General features: G+C 44.2%; 1 protein-coding gene across 3 annotated transcripts in view; it reads left to right on the top strand.

Moving 5' to 3' along the window:
* Positions 1-27,646, top strand: part of SLC9A3 (solute carrier family 9 member A3) — a 714,882-nt gene that overhangs the window by 480,681 nt on the left and 206,555 nt on the right. For all 3 annotated transcript variants that reach the window (XM_040353440.1, XM_040353441.1, XM_040353442.1), the window contains exons 7-8: positions 17,507-17,709; positions 27,145-27,234. In XM_040353440.1, coding sequence (XP_040209374.1) covers positions 17,507-17,709; positions 27,145-27,234 — 293 coding nt within the window. The remainder of the gene's footprint in view (positions 1-17,506; positions 17,710-27,144; positions 27,235-27,646) is intronic.

Raw genomic sequence — 27,646 nt, 5'->3', positions numbered from 1 at the left:
ACTGGCCCTGTTGTAGGGGGCCCCGGGCCAGCAGGGGCCCGGATGGCAACCCCCTTTAAAAAATAAAAATAAACATTTTTTTTTTTTTTTTTTTTTTAGGGGTCCGGAGGTCCCCAGGGTCCCAGATGACAACTCCCCTTTTTTTAATTAGTTTTTTTATAAAAAATATATATATTTTTTTTAATATATTTTTATTTTAATTTTTATTAAAGGGCCATTGTTTTTTTTTTGTTTTTTTTAGAGGTCCGGGGGTCCCCAGGGGTCCGAAGGCCCCCAGGGCCCCGGATGGCAACCCCCCTTTTTTTTTTTTTTTTTTTATAAAAAAAAATATATTTTTTCTAATATATATATATTTTTATTTTTTATTAAAGGGACAATTTTTTTTCTTAGGGGTACGGGGGTCCCCAGGGCCCGGAATGAAAACACCCCTTTTTTTTATAAAAAAATAAATACATTTTTATATATTTTTTTATTTCATATATATATATATATATATATTATTAAAGGTCCCCAGGGCCCCGGATGGCAATCCCCCTTTTTTTAAAAATTCTTTTTTTTTTCATATTTTATTTCATTATTTTTTCTTTTTATTCTAATATATATATATATATATATATATATATATATATATATATATATATATATATATATATATATTTATTAAAGGGCTCATGAGGTCTCCATGTGGCAAACCCCCTCCCTTTTTTTTTATTTTTTATAAATGTTTTTTTTTTTTTTTTAATTAAAGGGCCATTATATATATTTTTTTTAATATATTTTTATTTTAATTTTTATTAAAGGGCCTTTGTTTTTTTTTTTGTTTTTTTTAGAGGTCCGGGGGTCCCCAGGGGTCCGAAGGCCCCCAGGGCCCCGGATGGCAACCCCCCTTTTTTCTTTTTTTTTTTTTTTATAAAAAAAAATATATTTTTTCTAATATATATATATTTTTATTTTTTATTAAAGGGACAATTTTTTTTCTTAGGGGTACGGGGGTCCCCAGGGCCCGGAATGAAAACACCCCTTTTTTTTATAAAAAAATAAATACATTTTTATATATTTTTTTATTTCATATATATATATATATATATATATTATTAAAGGTCCCCAGGGCCCCGGATGGCAATCCCCCTTTTTTTAAAAATTCTTTTTTTTTTCATATTTTATTTCATTATTTTTTCTTTTTATTCTAATATATATATATATATATATATATATATATATATATATATATATATATTTATTAAAGGGCTCATGAGGTCTCCATGTGGCAAACCCCCTCCCTTTTTTTTTATTTTTTATAAATGTTTTTTTTTTTTTTTTAATTAAAGGGCCCGGAGGTCCCCAGGGCCCTGAATGGCAACCCCCCCTTTCTTTTTATAAATGTTTATTTATTTATATTTTTTTATTTTTATATTTTTATTAATAATTTGTAAAGGGCCCCCCTCCGCTTCTCAATTCACGGCAGCCCACCCCCCCCTCCCGCTTCTCAATTTAAATTTCAGACGGCAGCCCCCCCCCCCCCCCCGGTTCTCTGCTCCAGGTGCCTACCAATGCCGCCAATCCCGTAACGTGCTGCAGAGACAGTTTCAAGGCGGGGCCAGGGGTGGAGCTAAAGGCGGGACCAGGGGTGGAGCTGAAAGGGGCCCCGTCAGGTAGGCTGTACGGGGCCCCATGATTTCTATCAGCGGCCCTGACTGTAACTAATTACTTTTTTAAAGGAAGATGAGCAACACTGCATCTCAGGAACTGCTTCCAAAGCATAGCAGAATCCTGATTGCAGCACAGTTCAGTAGCTCAATCTCCTCCATCACATGGTTAGGCACATAAGCTTACTCATACCTGCATTTAACAACCACCCTTTTGTCAATTACTGTACCTGTCGTCGAGAATGTGTTTCCAGCACGGCGGCATCGCGCTGATTCTCGGTGACATCTCGCACTCGCTAGAATAGGAAAAGCACATTCCAGCAAGCGCGTCATAGAAGCGACTGGGATCCGACTTGGATTCCCGCCAATTCTAGCCACGGCATTTGGTATGAATCATGAGGGGGAACTCCACGCCAAATTTTAAATAAAAAAATGGCATGGGTTCCCCCCAGGGGCATACCAGGCCCTTAGGTCTGGTATGGATTGTAAGAAGAACCCCTACGCCGAAAAAACAGCGTGGGGGTTCCTCCACAATCCATACCAGACCCGTATCCAAGCACGCCACCCGGCCGTTCAAAAAAGGAGTGGGGACGAGTGAGTGCCCCCCCCATCCTGAGCCGTACCAGGCCGTATGCCCTCAACATGGGGGGGTGGGTGCTCTGGGGCAGGGGGGCGCCCTGCAGCCCCCACCCCAAAGTACCCTGTCCCCATGTTAATAAGGACAGGGCCTCTTCCCGACAACCCTGGCCGTTGGTTGTCGGGTCTGCGGGCGTGGGGCTTATCCGAATCTGGGAGCCCCCTTTAATAAGAGGGCCCCCAGATACCGGCCCCCCACCCTAGGTGAATGAGTATGGGGGTACATCGTACCCCTACCCATTCACCTGGAGGAAAAGTGTCAATAAAATAAACACAGGGTTTTAAAATAATTTATTAGTCAGCCCCGGGGGGTCTTCTCCGCTCTCCGGGTGGTCTTCTCCACTCTCCGGGGGGTCTTCTTCTGTCTTCTCCGCTCTCATCTAGGAGCTCCCCGGTTCTTCTCCCGCTCACTCTCTGGTGCCTTCTTCTGGGCTGGCCACGGCTATGTTCTTTGTAGCTCTCTTACTAGAGGCGGCCGCCTTCTGCTTTCTTTTTTTCTTATGTTGACTCGACTTCCTCCCACTGTAATGCCTGGTGTACGAGGCAGTGGCGATTTATATAGGCCTCTTATGACGTCACAGTCCCAGCATGCTCCGGGACCGGAGAGCGAGCGGGAGAAGAACCGGGGACCGCTTAGACGTTAGCGGAGAAGACGGAAGAAGACCCCCGGAGCTGACTAATAAATTATTTTAAAACCCTGTGTTGTGTGTTTATTTTATTGACACTTTTCCTCCAGGTGAATGGGTAGGGGTATGATGTACCCCCATACTCATTCACCTAGGGTGGGGGGCCAGTATCTGGGGGCCCCCTTATTAAAGGGGGCTCCCAGATTCCAATAAGCCCCCCGCCCACAGACCCCGACAACCAGTGGCCATGGGGCCAACGGCCAACATGGGGACAGGGTACTTTGGGGTGGGGGGGCCGCAGGGCGCCCCCCTGCGCCAGAGCAACCACCCCATGTTGAGGGCATGCGGCCTGGTATGGCTCAGGAGGGGGGGCGCTCGCTCGTCCCCACTCTTTTACTGACCGGCCGGGCTGCTTGGATAGGGGTCTGGTATGGATTGTGGGGGAACCCCCACGCCGTTTTTTTGGTGTAGGGGGTTCTCCTTACAACCCATACCAGACCTAAGGGCCTGGTATGCCCCTGGGGGGGAACCCATGCCAGTTTTTTGTTTAAAATTTGGCGTGGAGTTCCCCCTCATGATTCATACCGCTTCTATGACGGCCTTTTCCCATCGCGGCGAGCCGGCTCGGCGCTGGCTTCCGCGACGGGGTTCGTAGGTGGTCAATCTCGCCAAGAAAGGGAGCGAGATTGACACAATATTGCGGTCACCTACTGTATGCACTGCATCCTGGAAATAAAGGTAACTCTATCACATTTATCTTACCTAGGACACAATAATTGGGAGGCATTTTAATCAGTTCACTATGCACTTAGTTGTGTGCTAAAGCCTGGGCCAGAGTACGAGGCAGAGAGAGATGTAATGTGCACTTACAGTATACCTATTCAAACATTGTCCTCCAGCACTCCTCCTCACTCCTATTTGATTGAGATAGTTCTGGGACACTTTCACCAACTCAAACTCTAAACATGGCTTCTTAGCGAGGGAAACTTCTGAGTTCTCCCTGTCCTTGATGTGTCTGTCAAGCTCAAACACAGAGGTATCACCTACTTGCAGCAACACAGTTTTCCTGATTATAATTCTTTTTTTATTTTAAAACAAATCAGTACAACACATATATATATATATATATATATAAAAAAAAAATACATAACAAAACATTATTACAAAACAACAGTCACGGTCCATCTTATTATAAATCCCCTTTTACCTTGTTGTCAAAATCAAACATATATCTCCTTCTTACGTATATCTCCCCTTTCCAAACATCCCTGAGAGAGAAAGAAGAACAAAGGGAGAAAAAAAAAAACCCACCCTACTTCCCTCTCCTCCGATCCTTCTCCATATTCCTGTGGTTTCTCATTAAATCCCACATATACCCAATCCAAGTTCCCGGGCTCCTTCTATACCATTCAGCCTTATCCTCCTTAGCCTTCACCCCTGTAGTCCATATAGGACTTCCAGGGAGTCCAAGTTCTTAAATATTTTCCCCTTTTATATTGTGTTGTCGGGACTAAATCCTGCCATTGCAGAATACTATAAGAAGCCATAATATGCCACCTTCCACTCTTGGCTCACTTCACGTGGGTTTCCATCAATGGCAGATTGCCAGACATCAATGTCTCTGATCTTATTCACATCTCTGGTGCCACAGTTATGCACCAGAAAGCCTCTGATTCTTCTTCAAAAGTTGATTCTCAGATTCCTGGCTAAAACGACAATTGCCAGTAATCTTTCCATCATGACAAAGGTCCACTCTATGGAAAATAAACAAATCTGTAACAGTTCTTTCTTGTATTTTAATTGCTACAGTATGTCTAACAAAACAAAAAATCTCATCAAGCCCCACATTGGGTGCAAAAAAATTAAGCACCACTGAGCAGTGGTATGTGATGCCCCCCAGGAAACTTAGAGGGTTAGAATCTCGAATTTTGGAGTCATACACACGGTAGGAATTTCCGACAACCAATGTTCAATGGGTTGAAGCCAACATTCCGTCGGAAAAAAAATCACGGTTTTGTTGTCGTATAGTATACGGCAGATCAAAAAATACATTGGGTACAAATCACTTTAATCTTTTAACTATCTATTGTTAGACTAATCAAAAAGAAAAAAGCAACAGGGTTTAGGGGTGCCAGAAACGCCAAAAAAACTCAAATCAAGAACAGTTTTTTTTAAATAGAAGCAGGCCCTTTAAGGGTGGCCTCTTGATAAATGCTGGAAGTAGTGAAGCAGTCAGACAGATCTATGACCTTGTAAGAGCAGTATTTCATTAGCTACAAAAGTACAACTTTTTATCCATTTAAAAGCAGTCAAAGATATCCAATTCGATGGACAATGGACCCTCCTTACTACGTCCAGACAGCTTCTACCCAGCTCTTTTACAACACTATTCAGAAACGGTGGCGGCTGGTGCTCAGAATTTTTGGGGGGGCGCAAACGAAAATAAATAAATTGCAGCCTCACTGTGCTCATCAAATGCAGCCACTGTGCCCATCAAATGCAGCCACTGGGCCCATCAAATGCAGCCACTGGGCCCATCAATTGTCACCACTGTGCCATGCCATCAAACGCAGCCACTGTGCCATCAATTGTCACCACTGTGCCATGCCATCAAACGCAGCCACTGTGCCATCAATTGTCACCACTGTGCCATGCCATCAAATGCAGCCACTGTGCCATGCCATCAAACGCAGCCACTGTGCCATCAATTGTCACCACTGTGCCATGCCATCAAACGCAGCCACTGTGCCATTAATTGTCACCACTGTGCCATGCCATCAAATGCAGTCACTGTGCCATGCCATCAAACGCAGCCACTGTTCCATAAATTGTCACCACTGTGCCATGCCATCAAACGCAGCCACTGTGCCATCAATTGTCACCACTGTGCCATGCCATCAAACGCAGCCACTGTGCCATTAATTGTCACCACTGTGCCATGCCATCAAATGCAGTCACTGTGCCATGCCATCAAACGCAGCCACTGTTCCATAAATTGTCACCACTGTGCCATGCCATCAAACGCAGCCACTGTGCCATGCCATCAAATGCAGCCACTGTGCCATCAATTGTCACCACTGTGCCATGCCATCAAACGCAGTCACTGTGCCATGCCATCAAACACAGCCACTGTTCCATCAATTGTCACCACTGTGCCATGCCATCAAACGCAGCCACTGTGCCATGCCATCAAACGCAGCCACTGTGCCAATTGTCGCCACTGTGCCCTTTAATTGTCGCCACTGTGCCAATTGATGCCACTGTGCCCTTTAATTGTCGCCACTGTGCCCATTGTCGCCACTGTGCCGTGTAAAATGCCCCTCCTGCCGCCCGGCACTTACCTTTCTGGGGGTCAGTCATCCTCCTTCCACGTCCCTCGATGTCTTCTGCCGCCCTCAATGACGCTTCAGCCAATCAGGTTACCGGTAACCAGAACCGGTAAACCTGATTGGCTGAGACGCCTGTCAGTCTTATCTAAGGAACGCACCCTTAGATAAGTTTCCGGAAGCCGACTACAGCCTGAGGGCTGTACTCGGAAAGCCTATCAGAGCCGCTGGCTCTGATAGGCACTTCCACACAGCCAATCCAGCCATCTGAATAGTCGCGACAGCGGCAACAATAACATAGATTCATGCAATGCATGAATCTATGTTATTTTAATCAATGGCGGTGCGAGAGCCAGAGGGGGCAGCGCTCCGTCGCCCTCTATAGACGCACCGCCACTGTTCAGAAAGAAAAATCTTTTCCAGCATGCCTTTCTTCAGGAAACAATTCCAAATAAAGTTCATATTCTTGGATCTTAAACACATGCCTCAAACTGAGGCAAGGCCACGTAACAATCCAAAAATAGTTCTGTTAAAACACTTCCAAACATTCATCAGGGATTTGATTGGTCAGGTAAATATCCATGGCCCAGGGAGTTGACCCTCCTGTAAGTACATGCTTCCAATAAGGTTCTAAAGTAACAAATAAAATAACAAATTGTGTGCCTTTTTATCTAGGTCAACTTTGTTGCAAATTGTTACACTGTATAACTGTTGCACTGTGTCCTTAGGTTGACCTGTTGAGCTGGTGGTGAAAGAAAGAAGGGTTAATGCTGTTGGCCAGGTTTTCCTGCTTTTTTCAGACGGTAACCACACCTTGCAGGTCATATCATATAAATAGGGACTCAATGGTACTTTAATAAGCATAGGAGGTCCTGTGGAAAGACTGCCAAGCTGCCAAATCATTTACTTAAGGGATTGCTTGCTACCTCATGTGGATATACTGCTTAATTATGAGCTCTTGCCTTGAGGACTCTGTATGGATTTAGCCTTCTGCTTAAGGTACTGTATGACCATCGCATGGGGCACTATTGAGGGATAATAGAGAACTTTGTACAGGAAGGTGTATGAAAGATGTCTTTGATAAATGTCACATGTCACCTGCAACTACTTCAGTAAAAGATCTTTATTTGTTCATCTAAATTGCCTGGTCTGAAGTCTCTCAAGGGATACATGCATAGCGTATCAAAAGAACAGGACTCGCAACCAGAGGACTGAAGATGTTAGAGAAGATACAGTACATGGGTCTAATAAGCAGAACGCTGCTCAGAGGACTGACTACCTCCGCCATGTCCCCCATTTCCTGGCTGATTGATTGCTTTAGCATGTGACACAAATATGGTAAAGGATGCACAGGTAGTGAAGGGGCGTTATGCATGGCCCCTTCACTAACAGCCAGTTCCCCACATACTGGGACCCAAACGTGTCTCCGACAGGCTAATAGAGCTAAGGGCTTGGCTCCTCTGGAGGCGGTGACAACTCACTTGTCCAGGAGTGTGTCTACATCTTGGGTAGCTTTGCAGGCATTTGCCTCCTGATGTAATCTGTAGGGAGGACTTGTGCAAGGATTTTTGACACCTTAGGCAAAAAAACAAATGTTGCCGCACCCCCTTGGCCCCACGCCTGACTCCACCCCCTTTGTCCAGCCCATGTACACTCCAATGCGGATGACATACAACTTTACTTTCGGATCACCGGAAAAAATGACTGATATCACGGATTAGAAAAATGCCTGGCATTGATCGAGTGGATGACTGAGAGCTCCCTCAAACTCAACGGATCCAAAACAGAACTTTTTCTCCTCCACGCAAACCGAAAGACTAAAGCTAGTACCTCATGGACACCACCCACCATCCTTGGACAAATCATTACCCCAACTACCAAGGTCAAAAGCCTCGGAGCAACCTTTGACTCAGAGGTCGATGGATGCGCAAATAGGATCAGTAGTAAGCGGATCAGTAGTCAGTAGGCAGCGGATAGTCAGAGGATACAGCGGTAGTAGTCGGAACAATCATCAATTCTCGACTCGCCTACGCAAACTCCCTCTATTAAGTACTACCAAAATACCAGATTTTGCGCCTGCAAGTCGTCCAGAACACAGCAGCCAGGCTGGTAACGTCAAAAAACCCTGGGAATCCATCACCTCATCCCTGAGGACCCATCATTGGCTAACACTAAAGGATCGGGTCACATTCAAGACCCTCTGCCTCATCCACAAATGCACACAAGGAAAGGCTCCTCAATACTTATGCGAGAAAATAAAACACTACACCCCCAATCGCACTCTCCGATCGTCTAACCAAAACCTCCTCTACATCCCCAAGTCACACTACAAATAGAAGGGAGAATGAAGATTTGTCCAAGGACCACGGCTATGGAACGCTCTACCAACAAACATCCACATGGAAGAAAACCATTGGGCCTTCAGGAAAAAAACTCAAGACCTACCACTTTTGAAGGATAAGGATGACACCGGATGGAATAAGCGCCTTGAGGCGATTTAGTTCGCATTTGTAGCGCTATACAAGTTATTCACTCACTCACTCCGTTTTTTTAAATGAAATGCAATCATTGATCACCCTTCTCACTAAATACACAATCAGATTGCATAGTGTATGGCCATCTTTATACAAGTACATAGAAGGGAGTGGACAGAAACGCTGTCAAGCCCCGTTCACATCTCTGCATAGCGGGAATTCGCATTCCCACATACGTCTTTTTTTTAGCCACATGAGGAGGGGTTTTGGAGCGTTTTCACTCATCACGCATGGAGCAGACCATCCAACTAAATGGGCTGCCTTACACACAGCAATCATCACAAAGAAGCTTCAGAACTTGCCCTGGGGGCAATTGCATCCCTGCCCCTCAGCCCAGTCCGCTCCTGACTGCTCGTCTAGCTCCTCGGATATAAGCTTAAAGGCATCTCATAGGATAGCAGGAGGAGCAGAATTTTCATAAATTTTTCAGTAGTCTATAGCCTCTCTAAGCTCAGACCAAATTGATATTGTTTGTATCAACCACTTAAGCCAAGCCACTGTCTGAACTGGCAGTTTTATCTCTGGATTCTGGTTCTTGTCTAAGGTAGTTTCAGCAGATCTCTGTTGACCGGCCCTAGGGTTAGCCTTTGCTTGTAATTCCGTTAACTCCTCATGGCCAATTTACAGGAGATAGTGACATGAGCAGAAAAGGAGGAGGAGGAAAATAGTTGCATTAAGAGCACTTGTAGACAACTGGCTGTGCTGTGACTGGGAGAAGTAAGTCTCTGTGAGACTCTTGCTTGTGGAACAGCAATCTAAGCATATTTTATCGGTACACAAAAGCTTTTGATTTATTTAACCATGCCCCTTTAAGCCATCCCACTGTTAATGAAATTTGGACACACCCACTGTTCCGAGCATGCGTGGTCTTGGTCACACGATTTTTTTCGTACAAATACTACACTAATTACATAAAAATTGTTCGTACTGTTATCGTACGAGGAACATTTTATTGCTTGTCCCTTTGGATATTTTCATGAACTGTCTTGATCGGCTCTCGAAAGCTGTGTACTAATGATCAGATTGTCAGACAATCGTTCCAAAAGCATTATTTTTTGTCCGTCTGTCTCATTGTGTGTACTAGGCATTAGACTAATCACTTTACTAATGGAATAGAAAGGGGTAAATTCTGCGCTAATAGTCCAAAAAAATATTGATACAATATAGGGATGAGCTTCGTATTCGAGTCAAACTCATGTTCGACTTGAACATCGTTTGTTCGATCGTTCGTCGAAAACTGAACAAAACGGGACATTCGCGCAAAATTCGAGTTACGTTTCATAGACCATAATTCACTGTGGCATCGCTGGCTGATGATTGCCCAAGCATGCACTATGACCCGCATGCTTGGCCAATCACAGCTTGCAAAAAACAGAGAGCCATAATTGGCCAAAGCCAGGGTGGCTTTGGCCAATTATGGGTCAGGGGGTTTAGTACACGCCCACACTATAAAAGGCTGTCTGCAGGTCGGCCTTGTGTAGTGTGTTGCGGTGGTTAAGAGAGGACAGAGAGAGTGTCATTTTTTGCAGGTAGATAGAGCAGGCAGGCAGGCAGGCTAGTCAGTTAATGTTACAGTGTGTAGAGGATATATATACATCCCAGGTGTTGTACATATATTTATACACTGTATAGTTTAACCTAACAGTTCTTCCTAATTTACTGGCAGGCAGGTGATTGTGCTAGCTGCAGTATTCTTACATGGTTTATTGCATGTGTCCTCTGTAGTTTGCAACCAAAGCTACTTGGTGTGTACTAGCCGTGTGCTCTGTGGTTTGCACCTAAAGATTCAGGAGCAGTGATTTTAATGATGCTTAAATAAAAAAAATAAAAAAATGAAAAATTCCTTTAAATATTGTACCTGCTGGGTGTCTATAGTATGCCTGTGAAAACGTCTTTGAGAACCCGGGTCTTGCCCGAGGGAACATGCATCAATGGAAAAAAAGTCCTGAAAAAAAACTACAGTTTTTAAAACTTTTTTTCCATTGATACATGTTCCCTGGGGCAAGACCCGGGTTCTCAAAGATGTTTTCACAGGCATACTATAGACACCCAGCAGGTACAATATTTAAAGGAATTTTTAATGTATTTTTTATTTTTATTTAAGCATCATTAAAATCACTGCTCCTGAAAAAACAACCGTTTTTAAAACTTTTTTTCCATTTTCTGCAGGGTGCCTGATCCTCTTCTTGGAGAGGCCAAGAAGAGGACCAGGCACCCTGCAGAAAATGGAGGCACCCTGCAGAAAAGTTTTCTACATGACACCTTGACAGTTTTCTACATGACACCTTGACAGCGTGAAACATATTTTATCACGGTCTGCGGATTTGTCCATTTCGGAGAGAGCGACACTACGGGACCCCCATTGCTAACTCCAGAGGAGGAGACCCTGAGGAGCTCGGTGGTTTGGACATTCCGGTTCACCATTCTAACCCTTGCAGAGGTTAATATCTGCACAAGCGCAAATGACCTTGCCATCTGAGGTCCAACATATCTGGTAAGGGTCCCCCTTATTATTATGTGTGACACCTGAGGAAGAATTCAGTGTGGTGGTGGTGTACAGCAGTCTCAATTCCTGTTCTTGCACTCCTAATTTGCTATTCGTGTGGAATTGGACTATTTCTCTTTGGACATAGAAGATTTTGTCCTTTTACTTATGGTCACCTATTTTTTTCTTCTTTTGGACACTTTCTTTTTTTTTTTCACAATCCAAGGTTTATTGAAGCCAAAGAAAGATCGTACATAGGTTGTAAATACAATAACATACACAAGTTGCGTAGGAATAATACATATATGAACATAACAGATAAATGAACAGTTTCTGAAAAAGGTAAAATCTTGTATATCACAAATGGGAAGGCAATAGGAAAAGGAGTGAGGGTGGGGGATAAGAGGAGGGGAAGGGGGGGAAGAGGGGGGAGGGTAGGGAGAGAGAAATGAAGGAAGGTCCAGAGGGGAGAGATGGTGGGCTATAGCCTGTAAAGTATTTCAAGAAGGGAGTGATGAAAGGATGAGTTGGGTATACTCAAAAGAATATGAATCCCTCATCACCGATCCCCACTCAATAACCTAAATACCCTTACTATCGTAAGGGTATTTAGGTTATTGAGTGGGGATCGGTGATGAGGGATTCATATTCTTTTGAGTATGAGAAGGCAACCCAGGGGGACCAGTTTTCAATAAAGGAGGTGCTGTGTTCGTTTCTCATTGCAACCAGTTCTTCCATTTTGTAAATGTATCTCACCTTTTCCAGCCAATCTCTGACCCCTGGGACCCTGTTTGTTTTCCAAAACAGAGGAATCAATGATTTCGCTGCTGTAAGCAAGTGCCTTGTTAGGGACTTTTTATATCCTCAGATGGAGAGGGAATTGATATGTAGCAAGCACGCAGCGGCGTCTAGGGTGATTGAGGTTTCAGTTATGTGCTTGATCCAGGTTGAAACCTCTTCCCAGTATTTACTGATTATAGGACAATCCCACCAAATATGTAGGAAGGTGCCCTTGTCTGAGTTACAGCGCCAGCAGGAGTCAGAGATCGCTGAGGACCATTTGTGAGCCTTCACAGGGGTAATATACCATTGTGTAAGTATTTTGTACGAAGTCTCCTGGTGTTTTGTACTTAAAGAGCATTTGTGTGCAAATAAACATGCCTTTTCCCATTGGCGTACACTAAATTGTTGGCCCAAGTCCCTTTCCCATATTTCTTTATGTTTTTGAGCTTCCATAGAGTCATGTGAGATCAGCCACTTGTAGGCTAAGGAAGTGGTTTTGAGAACAGGGGACCTCTTGAGGCAGATGTCTTCTATAGGAGTTAGATTTTGGAAGAAAGAGGTTTTGTGTTTACTATTTGTCAGAAAATTCCTGAGCTGCATGTAAAACCAAGGGTTTGGGGCTGAGTCGCCAAATTCAGTTTTTAGGGAAGTAAGGGTTTTGACTGTGTTGCCTGTCATACAGTGGGTGACTAGAAATTTTTTGGAGGGATCAGGGCATGGAAGGAATCTTTGGTCCAGCCCAGGGATAAAGTCAGGGTTACCTACGATCGGAGTCAGAGGGCCTGAGATTGTGGCCAGGTTATATGGTAGGGCTAGTTTGTGCCAGATCTGTAGTGTGTTGGCTATGAGGGGGTTGGTGGAGGTTTTGAAGGATTTAGAGTGGAGGGTCCAGGGGTAGTAAAGGAAGGGTTGGGAGGAATGGGCTAGTTCTAATTGTACCCAATCCTTATTGGGGCCATTACAGTGCCAGTCTATTACCCTTGTAATGTGGGAGGCCAAATGATATTTCCTGCAGTCTGGAAGGCCTAAGCCGCCTTTGTTTTTGGGGAGTTTGAGAATTTTCAACGAAATCCTGGGATTTTTATTAGACCAGAGGAATCTCCTTTGGGCCGATTGAAGAGAGGAAAAAAAGGAGTTTGGAATATGGATCGGGAGGGCGTTAAAGAGATACAGCAGTCTCGGAAGCACCACCATTTTCAGTATGGCGGCCCTTCCGAACCAGGAGAAGAATTTAGAGTTCCATCTCTTCAGGTCCTCTGAGATTGATCCCAGTAGGGGGATAAAATTAGTTTTATATAAGGAGTGTAAGTCAGGGGTGAGTCTGATTCCGAGATGGACACTTTCTATTTGTTTTAAACATGGACACTTATTACAGTTCTCCAAACTTGTTTGGGATATAAGTCAATTTTTTTTCAGCAATTTTTGATGTATTTACATATTTCACATTTATCTCTGCAGTTTTGCACATATGTATGGTGAATTTTACCTATATTAACAGAGTAATTTGTCACTAGTAATACATTGTATTCTGCTTTACTTATAGGTATTCTCAATATTTCAATTCATACACTTAGTCAGGTTTATTTAGCGCAACTATAACATCTTTAATCACTTTACTACCTGGCTTTACTACCTCTTATTGTGACGAGTCACTGGAGGGGTAAAAAACAGCTCCACAGAGCCTCTCCCAATGCCATAATCGCATTGAAGGAAAAAAAGGTGAAGGGGGAAGAGGAATAGAGAGAGGAGTAGGCGGAAGAAAAGAGGTCACTTTAGTGATTGCCACCTTCTACCCCATGTGACAGCCAGTGGCTGGTGTTCTTTTGTTTGGGGGGCAAACAACCACCCCCCTGTGTGACACCTCAACCACCCCCCCGTGCTGTTTGCTGGTCCGCTGCCACTTACACAATCTGGGGGCACATCGGGGATCATCGGGCAAGGGGATAGGCTGCGGCAGGCATCTTGCAGTGTCTTCCATGTCCTCTTCCCTTCTGAAATCATGGCGGCTTCTGCTGTGCGTCTCCTTCCCTCCTCCTAGGTGTCCAATAGGATCGCCCAACCTTTCAGCCAATTGGGAAACGGGTAACAGACCCGTGCTTCCTGATTGCCGGAGAGGTGATTCAGTGTTAGAAAAGCAAATTAAATTAAAATTTGCTTTTCTAACACGTCTGGGTGGACCTCCCCTAATGCATGAGCCGCCCCTGGTGACAGCATCTCTACCTTCCCTTTGAGGTGTGCCTGTATTTTTTTTCTGTCCTGTTTTGGGAAGACAGGCAACCTATGGCTACAGAATACTATGTTTTTGCTGCTGCCTGCCCTTCCCCCTGGCTGTAGTATTTCCCCCTTCAATCTCTCCTGCCTTCCCCTCCCGTTGCATTGTGTAAATACCTCTGTAAATAAAGCTCTAATCAGTAGGGGATGTGGAGTGCACTTAAATGCAGTATAAACTTACATGTGGTCCTTTGGAATTCAAGATGGTATAAAGAGTGTTGAGAGTTCGTATGTACAGTACCTGCAGGCATAGGGTTTATCAGGGTAGCGGGTTTCAGGGTCTTTAAATGAGGTCATAGTGATTGTAGTTGTAGCACTACCCCCGAAGGAGCTGCTGGTTTGTTTTGAGTGGCACGTTACCTCTGTATCTCCGTCGTCTAGGGTATTGAATGAGAGCTGCAGTAAAGTCAATGTCCACAATGTCCTCAAATGTCTTTTCTGTGCTTTTATTACCCAGCCGGGTAAAAACGATAAACAGTAGGAAAGGTGAAGGGATAGCAAATGGAAAACAGTAGACTCAGGTGTAACTGGATATGCTTCCAATGACAACTTTGCTTCGCCACTCCAGCTGGAGTGGGTATAGTGCATCTGGACAGGCCTCTCTCACCAGCCTGGCAGCCAGAGTGTCACACCGATGAATAGGATTAAGTCTCTGCCACAGACCCTCCTGAAGATTGGAGACAATTTCGGTCCAAAATCCCTCTTGACTGGATTTAGCACCCGGTTCTCCTTCACATAGCTTTTGGTTTGATCAGAAATTTTATAGGGGACCCACGTCCAGCCTTTCAGAACCGAAGTGTCCTCTGATGAATAGACAGGCCTCTCCTGAAACACCAGCCTCCTGCTTGATATCTCCCGGACAGGTTCCTCATCAGTCAGCTTCCTCCAATTGGACGGACAGCCCAGGACCACTTGGCGAAATAGGAACCCAGTAGACTCACTGGATCCACAATCTAGGTGAATGCCCTCCGGACAAACGTGGTCCCGGAGCTAGGAACACACACGCACACACCCCGGCCAGAAGGGCCACACACGGGGGTGGTGGGAAGTCTGCCCCGCTCAAGGGCGGGAACACAGCGACCCCTAACTAATGGCGTCTGCCCCTTAAATACCCCTCCCCAACATGCATAGCAAGGTGGCCCACCCTCCTGATAAGCTGCTGAGGAGAGATATCCACTGCACTTGACCCCACTGCTGCCACCTGCAGTCCCCAGACAAAAGGATAGCAGCCAAGCTGGGGCTGAGACTCCAAATTTAACCAAATAACAGGTTCAGAGCCAACTATCTCTTTGAACTTCCCCTAAATTTACAATAGCACCGGCTCTAAAAATAGCCAGGCGCTACCTAGGTAACAGGCATCTTCTGAAATAACCTGTCGAGAGGCTAGCTTTTGTCAAGATTGTTGCCCTTGTCCAGGGGCATTTTCTGAAATCAGTGAGCCTGTGTGAAAAATCATTAGTTGAGTCCCATTGCTTAAAAAACAATGTAGCCTTTTGGAGATCCTATTGGACACCTAAGGCGCAAGGCTTCACTTCCTTATTCCATTACCGAAGATGGCGGCAGCAACCGAGAGCCGAAGGACAGATCGGCTTTGGGTGCAGAAATGGACAGGTAAGTGTCCATATATTAAAAGTCAGCAGCTGCAGTATTTGCAGCTGCTGACTTTTAATATTTTATTTTTCGGCAGAACTCCGCTTTAAAAGCCATGAAACAGACCATAACTAAAGCATGGGAATCACCTACATTGAATATTGCAAAGACCAAGCACAGGATAAACCACACTTTGCTACATGCAAAAATGAAAGTCCTGGATAAAGTAAACTTTTAGCAAATTTTACATTTTATGGAGACCATGGAGTACACACTATCTACAGCCAGGCTTTGAAGAAGGGTACTTTTACCATGGTAGTAGGTACTCAACTGTACGTCTTTACCCATACCCTTTTGGGGGTAGCTCTACCTTCAGGGACTCGTCCTCATCTCCTCCTTCTCCTTCCTGTCTTTTCTTACCCTTTACTATGCTTCCTTCCTCCCCTTTTTCGGGTTACCTTTGTTGCCTTCCAACACCTTTTCTCTTAGGTAACCTCCATTGTGTTTGGATAGCATTATCTATCACTAGTGATGTAACTAGGTCGTAACTAAACAGTTGGATGAAGAAGATATCCTACTTTTGAGGAACTATTGAATTTATAATTTGTTTAGCCTGAGTTTATGTTTTTAAATTTGACCCTTGAACAACTCGATAAGATATAGCTTCATTGCTTCAATTTGGTTTTAGTTACACAGATTATCATTAGATAGGCCATGTATAATAGGAACTTACCGTACATGTATATACCCAACTCAACACAATGGTATTTCTCTCTTTTTTATTATCTGTAATGATATGTTGATCTTGTCAATAACAAAATATTTAAACGAGAATAAAACAAAAAGCTATGTTTAATGCCGCGTACACACGACTGTTTTTCGGGTTGTAAAAAATTAAGTATTTTTTTTATGTCATTAAAAACCATTATGTGTGGGCTCCAGAGCATTTTTCACTATGTAAAAATTGGCCATTAAAAATGTAGAACATGCTCAAATTTTTCATGTCGTTTTTAACGTCGTAAAAAATGGTCGTGTTTGGGCTTTAACGGCGTGAAAAAAATGCGCATGCTCAGAAGCAAGTTATGGTAAAACTAGCGTTCGTAATGGAGTAAGCACATTCATCACGCTGTAACAGACTGAAAAGCGCGAATCGTCTTTTACTAACACAAAATCAGCAAAAGCAGCCCCAAGGGTGGCACCATCCGAATGGAACTTCCCCTTTATAGTGCCGTCGTACGTGTTGTACGTCACCGCGCTTTGCTGGAGCATTTTTTTTCACGATCGTGCGTAGGCTAGGCTGGTTTAACGATAGGGTTGAAAAAATTTTTGTTTTTTCTAGACCATTAAAAATTTCATTTTTTACATCCAGAAAAAAACGGTCGTGTGTATTAAGATGTTTTTGTATCGTACAACTTAAGGTCACTGAGTTAAGCACCCTGTTGCTAATCAAACATTAACTTTTTTTATATGTGCATAACAGACTGCTAAAATTTTGCTTTTTTTTTTTGTTACTATAGGTTTTCAGATTTTTTTTTAAAGTGTAATGATATAAGTGATTTATGAGTATACTGAACAAATGTTCGCATCATAATTTTTTTCTTTCTTCTAGGTGTTGTTGTTCAAACATGGATTTTAAATCGGTATAGAATGGTACAACTGGAAATAATAGATCAAGTTGTGATGTCATATGGTGGCTTGAGGGGTGCTGTTGCCTTTGCTTTAGTTGCTTTATTAGATGAAGAACGAGTGAAAGCAAAAAAATTGTTTGTCAGCACAACAATAATTGTTGTTTATTTTACTGTCATCTTTCAGGTAAGTTGTATGAGCAAATTGGCTTTCATGGAAATGTACTCACTTTATGTGGAAAATAAATGTTCACGTTTGTTGGGAATGATCTTCAATGTGATTGTTTGCTTCTGTTATCTATTTGGTATGGCCCATTACATATTCTAGCCCCAATTTTTCTGGTTAGATTAGAAATTAGTATACAGTGTCTGCTGGCATCTTCTAATATAGAACTAGCAAAAGTATGCCTATTCTAGATCAATAAAGGATATTACAAATAATGCTAAAGTGTTTGGGAAAGATGGTGAGAAGAGAAGGCTATGACAAAGCACAAAATCTACAGACAGGGCATGTTAGACATGTGAAAATTGTGGTCAGATAGGGCACACATTTCCAAGTTTTTAATTACCTTTGCTGGGGTGATAGATTCTCTTTATGGGGACATCAGATCCGAACTTAGAAAAACCCGGAGAAAGCTGCCAAAACAGTTTTCTCTGTTTCAAAACTATGCTGTGTAGTTCTGCAGTCCGCTGACATGCAGACTCTGGCCCAGATTCTCGTAGATCGGCGCATCTTTATGCCGGCGTAGCGCATCTCAGATGCGTTACGCCGACGTAACTTAGGCAAGCTCCGTATTCTCTAATCAGAAGTGTGCATTTTTGCGCCGGCGTAGTGTAAATTCCTCGGCGTAAGACGGCATAATTCAAAGTAGGAAGGAAGTGGGTGTGATCCATTTAAATGAACCGTGACCCCATGCAAATGAATGGCCGAAAGACCGGCACATGCGCCGTCACGTGATCGCATGTCCCGCGCCCCTCTGCGCATGCTCACAACTACGCCTGGAGTTAATCCTGAGTTACGCCGGCCCACTGTTTACGCCCAGGGCATAAATACGCCCAGACATGCTCCCGTCGAGTGCAAAAGTACACCTGTTTGTTTTGGTGAGGATACGTTTGTGAGATTATTGACATGTCTGCCCAGCATTCTGGGACCAGAAAAAAAAACTTCTCCTCAGAGGAGAAGGGCATTATCCTTGCTGCCATGGAGAGGTACTACGATCGCCTCCATGGGGCCCGTAGCAAGGACCCCAGTAAGGGCAGAAGGGACGAGATCCTTCAGGGGATCACTGACCAAGTTAATGCTGTGGGCAATGAGGCGAGGAAGGCCCAAACACATTGCAAAGAAGATCAACGATCTTCGCAGGAGGGTGAAGGAGAAGATGGCCCTTATGACGAGGCATGCCAGGGGCACTGGTGGTGGACCTGCCTCTAGGGTCTGTCTGACTCCTGACGAGGAGGTTGTTACCCATTGCCTTACCGGGGAGCAAGTGGAGGGAGTGCAGGGTTACGACTCAATTGAGCCGCCCTCGAGGACAGGTAAGTGTGTTTTTTCTACTATCTGGTGTGTAGCATGTGAGGGGGGAAGGGAATATGTGACAAGTGTGTGGGTTCACCAACATGTGAATGTTTTGTGTCATCCGCAGATGTCCAGGAGGGAGCTGGGCCATCTGGTGCCCCTGCCCGTCCCACACCATCATCCCCTGATGATTCTGCCCCTGACCCCCTGGGAAGCCAAGAGGCATTGGTGGAGGGGAGTGGTGGCCAGACCTCCAGTGATGAGGTCATTCAGGAGGATGCTGAGCATTTGGGTGAGGAGGTGTCCCTATATCTGGAGGAGTCGTCCATCTCAGCTGGTCCTTCCCGGACGTCAAGCCTCCAATCCTCAAGTCCCTCTGGCTCCATCCCCAACCCACCCACTCCCTCAAGTCCCTCCCCCTATGCCAGGCCTGAAGCCTCTCGTGGCCCCAGGAAGGCAACCAGGAAGACCAGGGGGGTTCCAGAATACCTGCCAGTGACCCTGACCACTGCCCAGGACTCACAGACCCGCCATATGGGTGAGATGGCCCAGGACATGAGGAGAGTGGCTGACAGCCTGGACTCCAGGGGACACATTAATGATGGTCTGCATGATGTGGCTGGCAACACAGCAGCTCTCCCGTGCCCTCCTCCTCCTCCTTCTACGCGCCTGGGCGCACACTAGTAGTGCTATGACCATGGATGCCCCTGGCATGTTGGCATACGGATGTGTTGTCCTGCAAGTGTGGTTGCTCAGCTCGTCCGTAACGGTGCTGCTGAAGCTGCTCTCCAGCTGACCTGCACATGTCTGGTGCAAAGTTGCCCCTGCTTTATGAGGGGCAAGTTTAGGCTGGACGTACAGCTTACGCACACCGCGCGTAGCCTGCGTCGGGCGTACGTACGTTCGGGAATCGGCACATCTCCCTCATTTGCATATTTGAATAGGAAATCAATGGGAGCGCAAGATGCTCCCGGCGTAAATATGCGTCTACGCTACGCCGGCTTAGAAAAGTTACGCTGGTCGGAAGAAGCCTATTTTCAGGCGTATCTGGTTCTGTGGGTATGGTGCATAGATACGACGGCGCATATTTACACTTACACCGCGCATCTCGAGATACGCCGGTGTAACTTCTTTGAGAATCTGGGCCTCTGTGTCCATTTTTGCTCCCTTTTCATAGTGACAGGGACTCTTACTATTACAATATATATATATATATATATATATATATATATATATATATATACACACACACACACACACAGATTTTTTTCTCAGAAAATAGGTGCAGGAACTCAAACACGACCCATTCAGATTTCACAAACAGTAGATGGGTCTTAAAGGGGCATTAAATACCAGAATTGCATTACATACAGAGTGCAGAGTTCAGGGGTTTACAAAGCTGTCACTTGTGAAAAAAAAGAAACCAGACTTCTGCGTTTACAAGTGATTGTGGTGAGCAGGCACCAAAGGGTCTGAGCCAGAGGTGGTGGAACTGAGTTCCCCCAAGTTCCCCCTGAAAAAAAGCCCTGTAATATATACATCAAAAGGCAACACATCCGTCCACCTAGTCACCTCAACAAATCAAAGGAAGCCTTGTATTCTTTCATAAAAATACAAAGCCACCTGTGAATGGCTGAGCCATGCTCCGCTTGGCTCAATTTTGTTCCATGAACAGGACCTACTGCTGCTCCTGCTGTTCCTCTTGTTCCTGCAGCAATGATGGGCACTGATATGCAGCACTGATGGCAGTGGCGCAATTATAGGGGTCGCCATGGCGACTGGGCCCCTTGAGGGCCCCCTGTACTCTTAGATAGGAGTAGAGGCAAGGCCGGCTGAAACGAGCTCCCCGATTGTCAGCCGAACTGTGCAGGGAGCTTGTCACATTAACCTAAAGCAGGAATATGCAATTAGCGGACCTCCAGCTGTTGCAAAACTACAAGTCCCATCATGCCTCTGCCTCTGGGTGCCATGCTTGTGGCTGTCAGAGTCTTGCTATGCCTCATGGGAATTGTAGTTCTGTAACAGCTGGAGGTCCGCTAATTGCATATCCCTGACCTAAAGTGAAAGCACAGTGTTTTCTGTGCTCTTTGTCTCCCCCTACAGTGCAGTACCTGGCAGGAAGAGCTAAGGTAAAGGTCTGCCGTTTTTTAATCAGATTATTGATCTACTGTATGTGTGTTTATATGTGTGTGCGTGAGCATGTATGTATGCATATGTGTGTGCATGTATGTATGCATGTGTGCATGTATGTGCATGTGTTTTCAGTGGCGGTGCATCCATAAGGGCGCCCGGACGCCGCCCCCTTTCTCCAGCCACCCCCTCTATGATCAATGGATAGATTCATGCATTGCATGAATCTATCAATGGCCACTGCTGCCACCCCCTATTCAGGTGTCCAGCCCCTTTTCAGGCACTGGGCGCCTGAATTACAGCGGCGGGGGGATGTTTTTGAAGCACCTGGGCTCTAATAGGCTTCCAAATAGGTGAACTACGGGTGCCATGCTTGGTGCTCAGTCCACCCAGGTGTGTTACAAAAGCAAATTAATATTCACTTTCCTAACACTGAACCGCCTCTCCACCAATCAGGTGCGCGGGTCTGTTACCCATCACCTGATTGGCTGAAACGATAGGCGCGGCTATTGGGCGTCTATCAGGAGGAGAGGACAGGAGATGAGGATGGCAGGAGACGCATGGAGGACCCTGCTCGTGGCTGTCACCCACTGCCCCACCGAGACAGATTAAGCGCAGTTTGCAGTGTATGGTCTGAGCACCGATAGGCTGACCCTCTGCAGCAATGCTGGCAGCACTCATACATCTATTTCCCAAAGACAACCTCTGGAAATGACGCTGAGCACGTGCACTCAACTTTTTTTCGTCAACCATGGCGAGGCCTGTGCTGAGTGTAACCTGTCCTGTTAAACCGCTGTATGGTCTTGGCCACCGTGCTGCAGCTCAGTTTTAGGGTCTTGGCAATCATCTTATAGTCTAGACCATCTTTATGCATGTTTTTTTTTCAGATCCTCAGCGAGTTCTTTGCCATGAGGTGCCATGTTGATATGAGAGAGTGATAACACCAAATTTAACACACCTGCTCCCCATTCACACCTGAGATCTTGTAACACTAATGCGTCACATGACACCAGGGAGGGAAAATGGCTAATTGGGCCCAATTTGGACATTTTCACTTAGGGGTGTACCCACTTTTGTTGCCAGCGGTTTAGACGTATAACAGTGTAAGTTTGCTGTCCCCTCAAAATAACTCATCACACAGCTATTAATATGGCTGTAATGGGAGTAATTTTGAGGCGACAGCAAATTTACACTGTTATGCAAGCTGTACAATTACTACATTACATTGTAGCAAAGTGTCATTTCTTCAGTGTTGTTACATGAAAAGATATAATAAAATATTTACAAACATATGAGGGGTGTACTCACTTTTGTGAGATACTGTAGTTTATTGGAAAAGAGCTCTAGCAATAGCCTGTTTAGGAGCATCCTTAATTGAAAGTTCATCCAGAATACCCAGTATGCATAGTTTAGGGTCCACCTGGATGTTAACCAGGAATACCCTATTGATGGCATTGAAAACAACTGTCTAGTATAGATGCAACTTTGGATAGCGCCATAGGAAGTAAATTAAGTCTCCATGGTCCCCAGAGCATCTGGTACACACCGAGTCCTCCCTTACTCCAATTTTCAATAACCTTGCGGGCATAAGGTGCACCTGAAGGATAATGTATAGTTGAGACAAGTGTTGTGTTACATTAAGAGAAAAAATCTGTACTGCTTGTGGGGCCTCTTCTCACTGCTCCTCCTCAAATGCACTCACGTCTCTCTCCCACCTGCTCACTGCTCTAGATGGGAAGCCCTTTAGAAAAATGGACAACAACATTCAGTAACACCTGGATATAAACCTCTTGTAATGTAACACCTTTGCCATATAGTGTCAAATGTGTAACTCCATGATGTTTCCAATGAGCCCCACATTGCAGGGATTGCAGCTCCCCTTAATACCCATTTTTCCAAATTGGACTGTAGCAAGTTACGCCAGTTACCTGTTGTAATTGCCTAGCCTTATTCCACACTTCCTGCATGAGGACATACTGTAAGTGTAAGTAGGGAAGAGTTTATTATAAATAGTATAAACCAACGCCTCCAAACCCATGGCCACATCATTCACCCCCGTCATGTAGCCTAAAAGGCCACAATGGAATCCACACTCCCTACTTCCTCAACAGGTTCTGTGAGCATAGCCCGGGCAAAATTTTGCAGCTGAGATGCCAGATAGTAAAGCCATGAGTTGGGTAAGGCCAGGCCACCTGCATCCTTAGTTTTTTTGTAGTTGTTCCAGTTGCACCATTGGGGGGGGGTCTAGTGTGCCATATAAAGGACTAGTGTCAGGATCACTTAAGTGCTCCTGCTCCTCATTCCAGCCTCCTGGTTTTGACTATTGCATTCTCCCTGTCTGTGTTCACCTGCAAGGTGATTTATGTGGTCAGTCACCTGTTATAAACAAGCCAAACGCTCAGTCCCTTTCTTGAGATAGAAAGCGATGCGTGTGTTATTCCTAATCAAGCTCCCTGTCTGTCTTTCCTGCTTTACTAGTTTGGATTTCCGTGTGTATGACTTGGATTGGATATTGGACTATTCCCTGAACTCAGCCTGTCTTTTACCTGGAATGTCATAGAACAAAACCCACCCTGGGAACCCCACAATCTGGATGTTATTCCACCCTAGGCAGTTTTCAATATCTTCAGCTTTAAGGTTATTAGCCCTAGCTTGCTGTTGACTGAGTGGGGTTAACGTGTCCTCCACATGACTAATTTGTCTTTTGGCTGTCATGGTCCATTCTCTAATCTTTTGTATGTCATGGCTGATTAGGCCCATTTCCTCCTTTTAGACCCCCAAAGTGTTCCCTGATGCTGTGAATTTATGGACAGCTCTAAGAATTTCATCAAAAGTAGGTTGTTCAGCTTCCACTTCCTCTTCCCCCCTCTTCTGTGTTCGTGAGATACAGGGATTGGTAATTAATGGCAGCCGAGAGGCCCTGTATGAGCTGCTAGTCCTCCAGCGCAGTATGGAAGATTGCAGGGGTGGCCACCAAGTCCTCATCAGCAGTCTGCCCAGCCACTAATAGCTTCTGGGCATAGACTAGCATGTCCCGTGGTGGGGTCTTTCCCTGTGGCTTTGGGATAGTTTACTCAAGTCTTTGTTTCCCTCCTCCACGAGGGTGCTAAGGAAGGCCTGCTGGGGCACAATGTTGGGAGTCAGGCTGTGCACGGTGCGCCTTCTGTTTACAGGTTGCTATGCCGCTTGATCGGGTGTTCGGTGGTGCCAGGGAAGTCAGCAAGGGATATGGAAGGATCTGGAGCCAGAACCAGAAATTATTCAGGCTGGGAGCAGAATCTTTACAGGATCAAGGATGGGAGCTCTGTGAAAGACGCCCGCTCTTAGCCACACTCTGTTGTCCCTTTAATTTATTGCACAAGTCACTTTTAGTGGATGGAGAGTGAAGTAATGGTCAATAGTTTGCAAAAGTTTCTATCTATGATGTACACATGAACTTTCTTTGGTGTTTAAATATGTATTAGTTAGTTAATTATTTTGCATGTGTCACTTTAACTTTGTTTTTGTTTTATTTAGAATTTGTAATAATTATAAATTGAATAAGTTGGCACATCTATATTAGTTTTTCATATCTTTGAAGTGTTTGTGTATTCTGACACATTGTACAGCTAGGTCCATATATATTTGGACACAGGCACAATTTTCACACTTTTGGCTCTGTATGTCACCAGAATAAAATTAAAAAATGAAACTATCCAAATTAATTTGAAATGCAAATTCAAGGGGTTGAACATAAATATCAAGTACACATTTTTAGCTACAACCCTTTAGCCCACCCATTTTCAGGAGCTCAAATTTAATTGGACAAATTAATATATTCATAAATAAAATGTTCATTTTTAATTTGTAGAGAATCCTTTACTGGCAATGACTGCCTGAAGTCTGGAACCCATGGACATTACCAAAGACTGGGTTTCCTCCTTTCTTGCTTTGCAAGGCTCTAACTGCAGGTGTATTCAGCGGTTCTCTGTTTGTGGGTCTTTCTGCTTTTTAGTTTTGCCTTCGGCAAGTGAAATGCATGCTCAATTGGATTGAGATCAGGTGATTGACTTGGCCATTGCAGAATATTCCTCTTCTTTTCCTTCAAAAGCTCCCAGGTTGCTTTTGCAGTGTGTTTTGCATCATTGTCCACATGTACTGTAAAGTGCCACCCAAACTTTGCTGCATTTGGCTAAATCTGGGCTGACAGTATATTTCTAAACACTGCAGAATTCATCCGGCTGCTTCAGTCTTCTTTCACATCATCGATAAACACCAATGACCCACCGATGACGAAGTCTAATCGGACGTAATGTGCGTACGGGGGAGGAGCTTTGAGACGTCACCTGCGTCCTTTCCATTGCTGTTTGCGGCTGTACACCACGGCTACTTGCCATGCTTTTTTATGGTTTTAATCTCATTCACTATACCAGACGGTAGTCCTCCAGTGGATTTCCCTGTGCCTATTGACCAGTCCAGAATTTTTGCTGTATAGTGAACTTTTTTACCCTTGGAATACAATACAAACAGTCTACACTGAGATCATGTTTCCTGTTGCTTTTTCATATGTGATCAGATTACTTACCACTCTGCTGGATCCATCCGTGTCTTCTCTCCTATGGTGAGACCAAGCTGTTTTGACCAGTTGTTAACCCAATGGTCAATCCCATCTGGTAAGGAAGCATTTCTCTTGTTGGTGGAGGTTACATCACTTTCGTTTGAAGAGTTTTTGCTGTATCACTGGGTGTCCTCTTCAGTTACTTTTATATGGACTTTCATTGCGCTGTACTTACATATTTTTTTCATTTGATAAACACCAATGACCCAGTGCCACTGGAAGCCATACATGCCATCACACTGCTTCCACCATGTTTTACAGATGATGTGGTGTGCTTTGGATCATGAGCTAATCCAAGCCTTCTCCACTTTTTTTTCTTCCCGTCATTCTGGTACAGATTAATCTTCCTTGCAATCGTCCAAAGAATGCTTTTCCAGAACTAGACTGGCTTTTATAGATGTTTTTTGGCAAAGTTTAATCTGGCTTTTCTATTCTTAAGGCTTATGAATGGTTTGCACCTTGTGGTGAACTCTTTGTATTTGCTCTTGTAAAGTCTTCTCTTGATTGTAAACTTTGACAATGATATGCCCACCTCCTGTATAGTGTCCTACACTTGTTTGGATGTTGTGATCATCCACCACTGTTGTCTTCTGTGGATGTCCAGGCCTTTTTATGTTGCTGAGCTCACCAGTGCATTCTTCTTTCCTCAGAATGTACCAAACTGTTGATTCAATTGTCCAATTATTTTTGGTCCCTTGAAAAAAGGGGATGGCTATTCTTAAGAGCTGTAATTCCTAAACCCTTCCTCCCATTTGGATGTACATACCCCCAAATTAAACCTGAGCGTGTGAACTTTCAGGCCATATATAACGATAGCTTGAATAGGTTTTGGTAAATACCTAAAAAAATAAAATATTGTCCCTGTGTCAAAAATATATATGGACCTAACTGTAGGTTTTTTTTTTTTCTGTTTGCATGGACCACCAGCTAAGGTATGAGCCAAACTCTTCTTTAAATCGAAAAGGAGAGAGTAGTACCTGTCTTCACCTGTAGGGCAGAAGCGATGTGGTACTGAACATTTGACCTTTTATTCAAATTGTATTGACAAATAATAAGTCATTAGACTTATTATTTGTCAATACAATTTGAATAAAAGGTCAAATGTTCACTACCACATCGCTTCTGCCCTGCAGGTAAAGGCAGGTACTACTGGCAGCAGGAACATAAGAAACATAGTAGAAAAAAAAATATCACAGTGCTGAATCTTTAAAGCACTGCTAGGTAGGTGACAATAATATTTTACTAACAGGTGCCCTTATTACTTTTCACTCCCAAAAATATATATTGGGCAAAGGTTTTCTTCAAATAATTTGTTTGTTTGTCTGTATGATTTATTTCTATTCCAAATTCACACTGTACATTTCTGTTTGTTTAAACAGGGTCTAACTATTAAACCTTTGGTGCAATGGTTAAAAGTGAAGAGAAGTGAACATAGGGAAAAAAAACTCAATGAAAAGCTTCACGGGCGAGTAAGGACCACGTTTTGTTAAATCTTTATTTTGCAACATTTGTCATTGTGTACTAATATTAGTTTCTTTGTACTACCTTTAACACACATGATTTTAATGGCAGTAACTAATTGTAGTCCCATGTCATTGATTGGAAAGCAATGCACCAGGCAATGGTGTTTTGAATGCAAGCTTTTTCATATGAAATTTGTCAGACAATACTTTTATTTTTATATTTACTGAGGCTGCTTCTGTCCGCAATTTTAAAGTCCCGAGGTGTGAATGACAATATAAATGGCACCTAAAATTGCGGTGCAGTTCTGCCGTGATTGTCACACAATAAATCGCACTGCAATCGTGGCAACCCGCATTGTGTGAAGCATGTCGCCCAAAAATAGCTCCTGAACTTTTTTTGTCTGACAAGATTCACGTG

This window comes from Rana temporaria, chromosome 5 (genome assembly GCF_905171775.1).
Source record: "Rana temporaria chromosome 5, aRanTem1.1, whole genome shotgun sequence".
Taxonomy (NCBI): Eukaryota; Metazoa; Chordata; class Amphibia; order Anura; family Ranidae; genus Rana; species Rana temporaria.
This window is presented reverse-complemented; position numbering and strand designations above follow the sequence as displayed.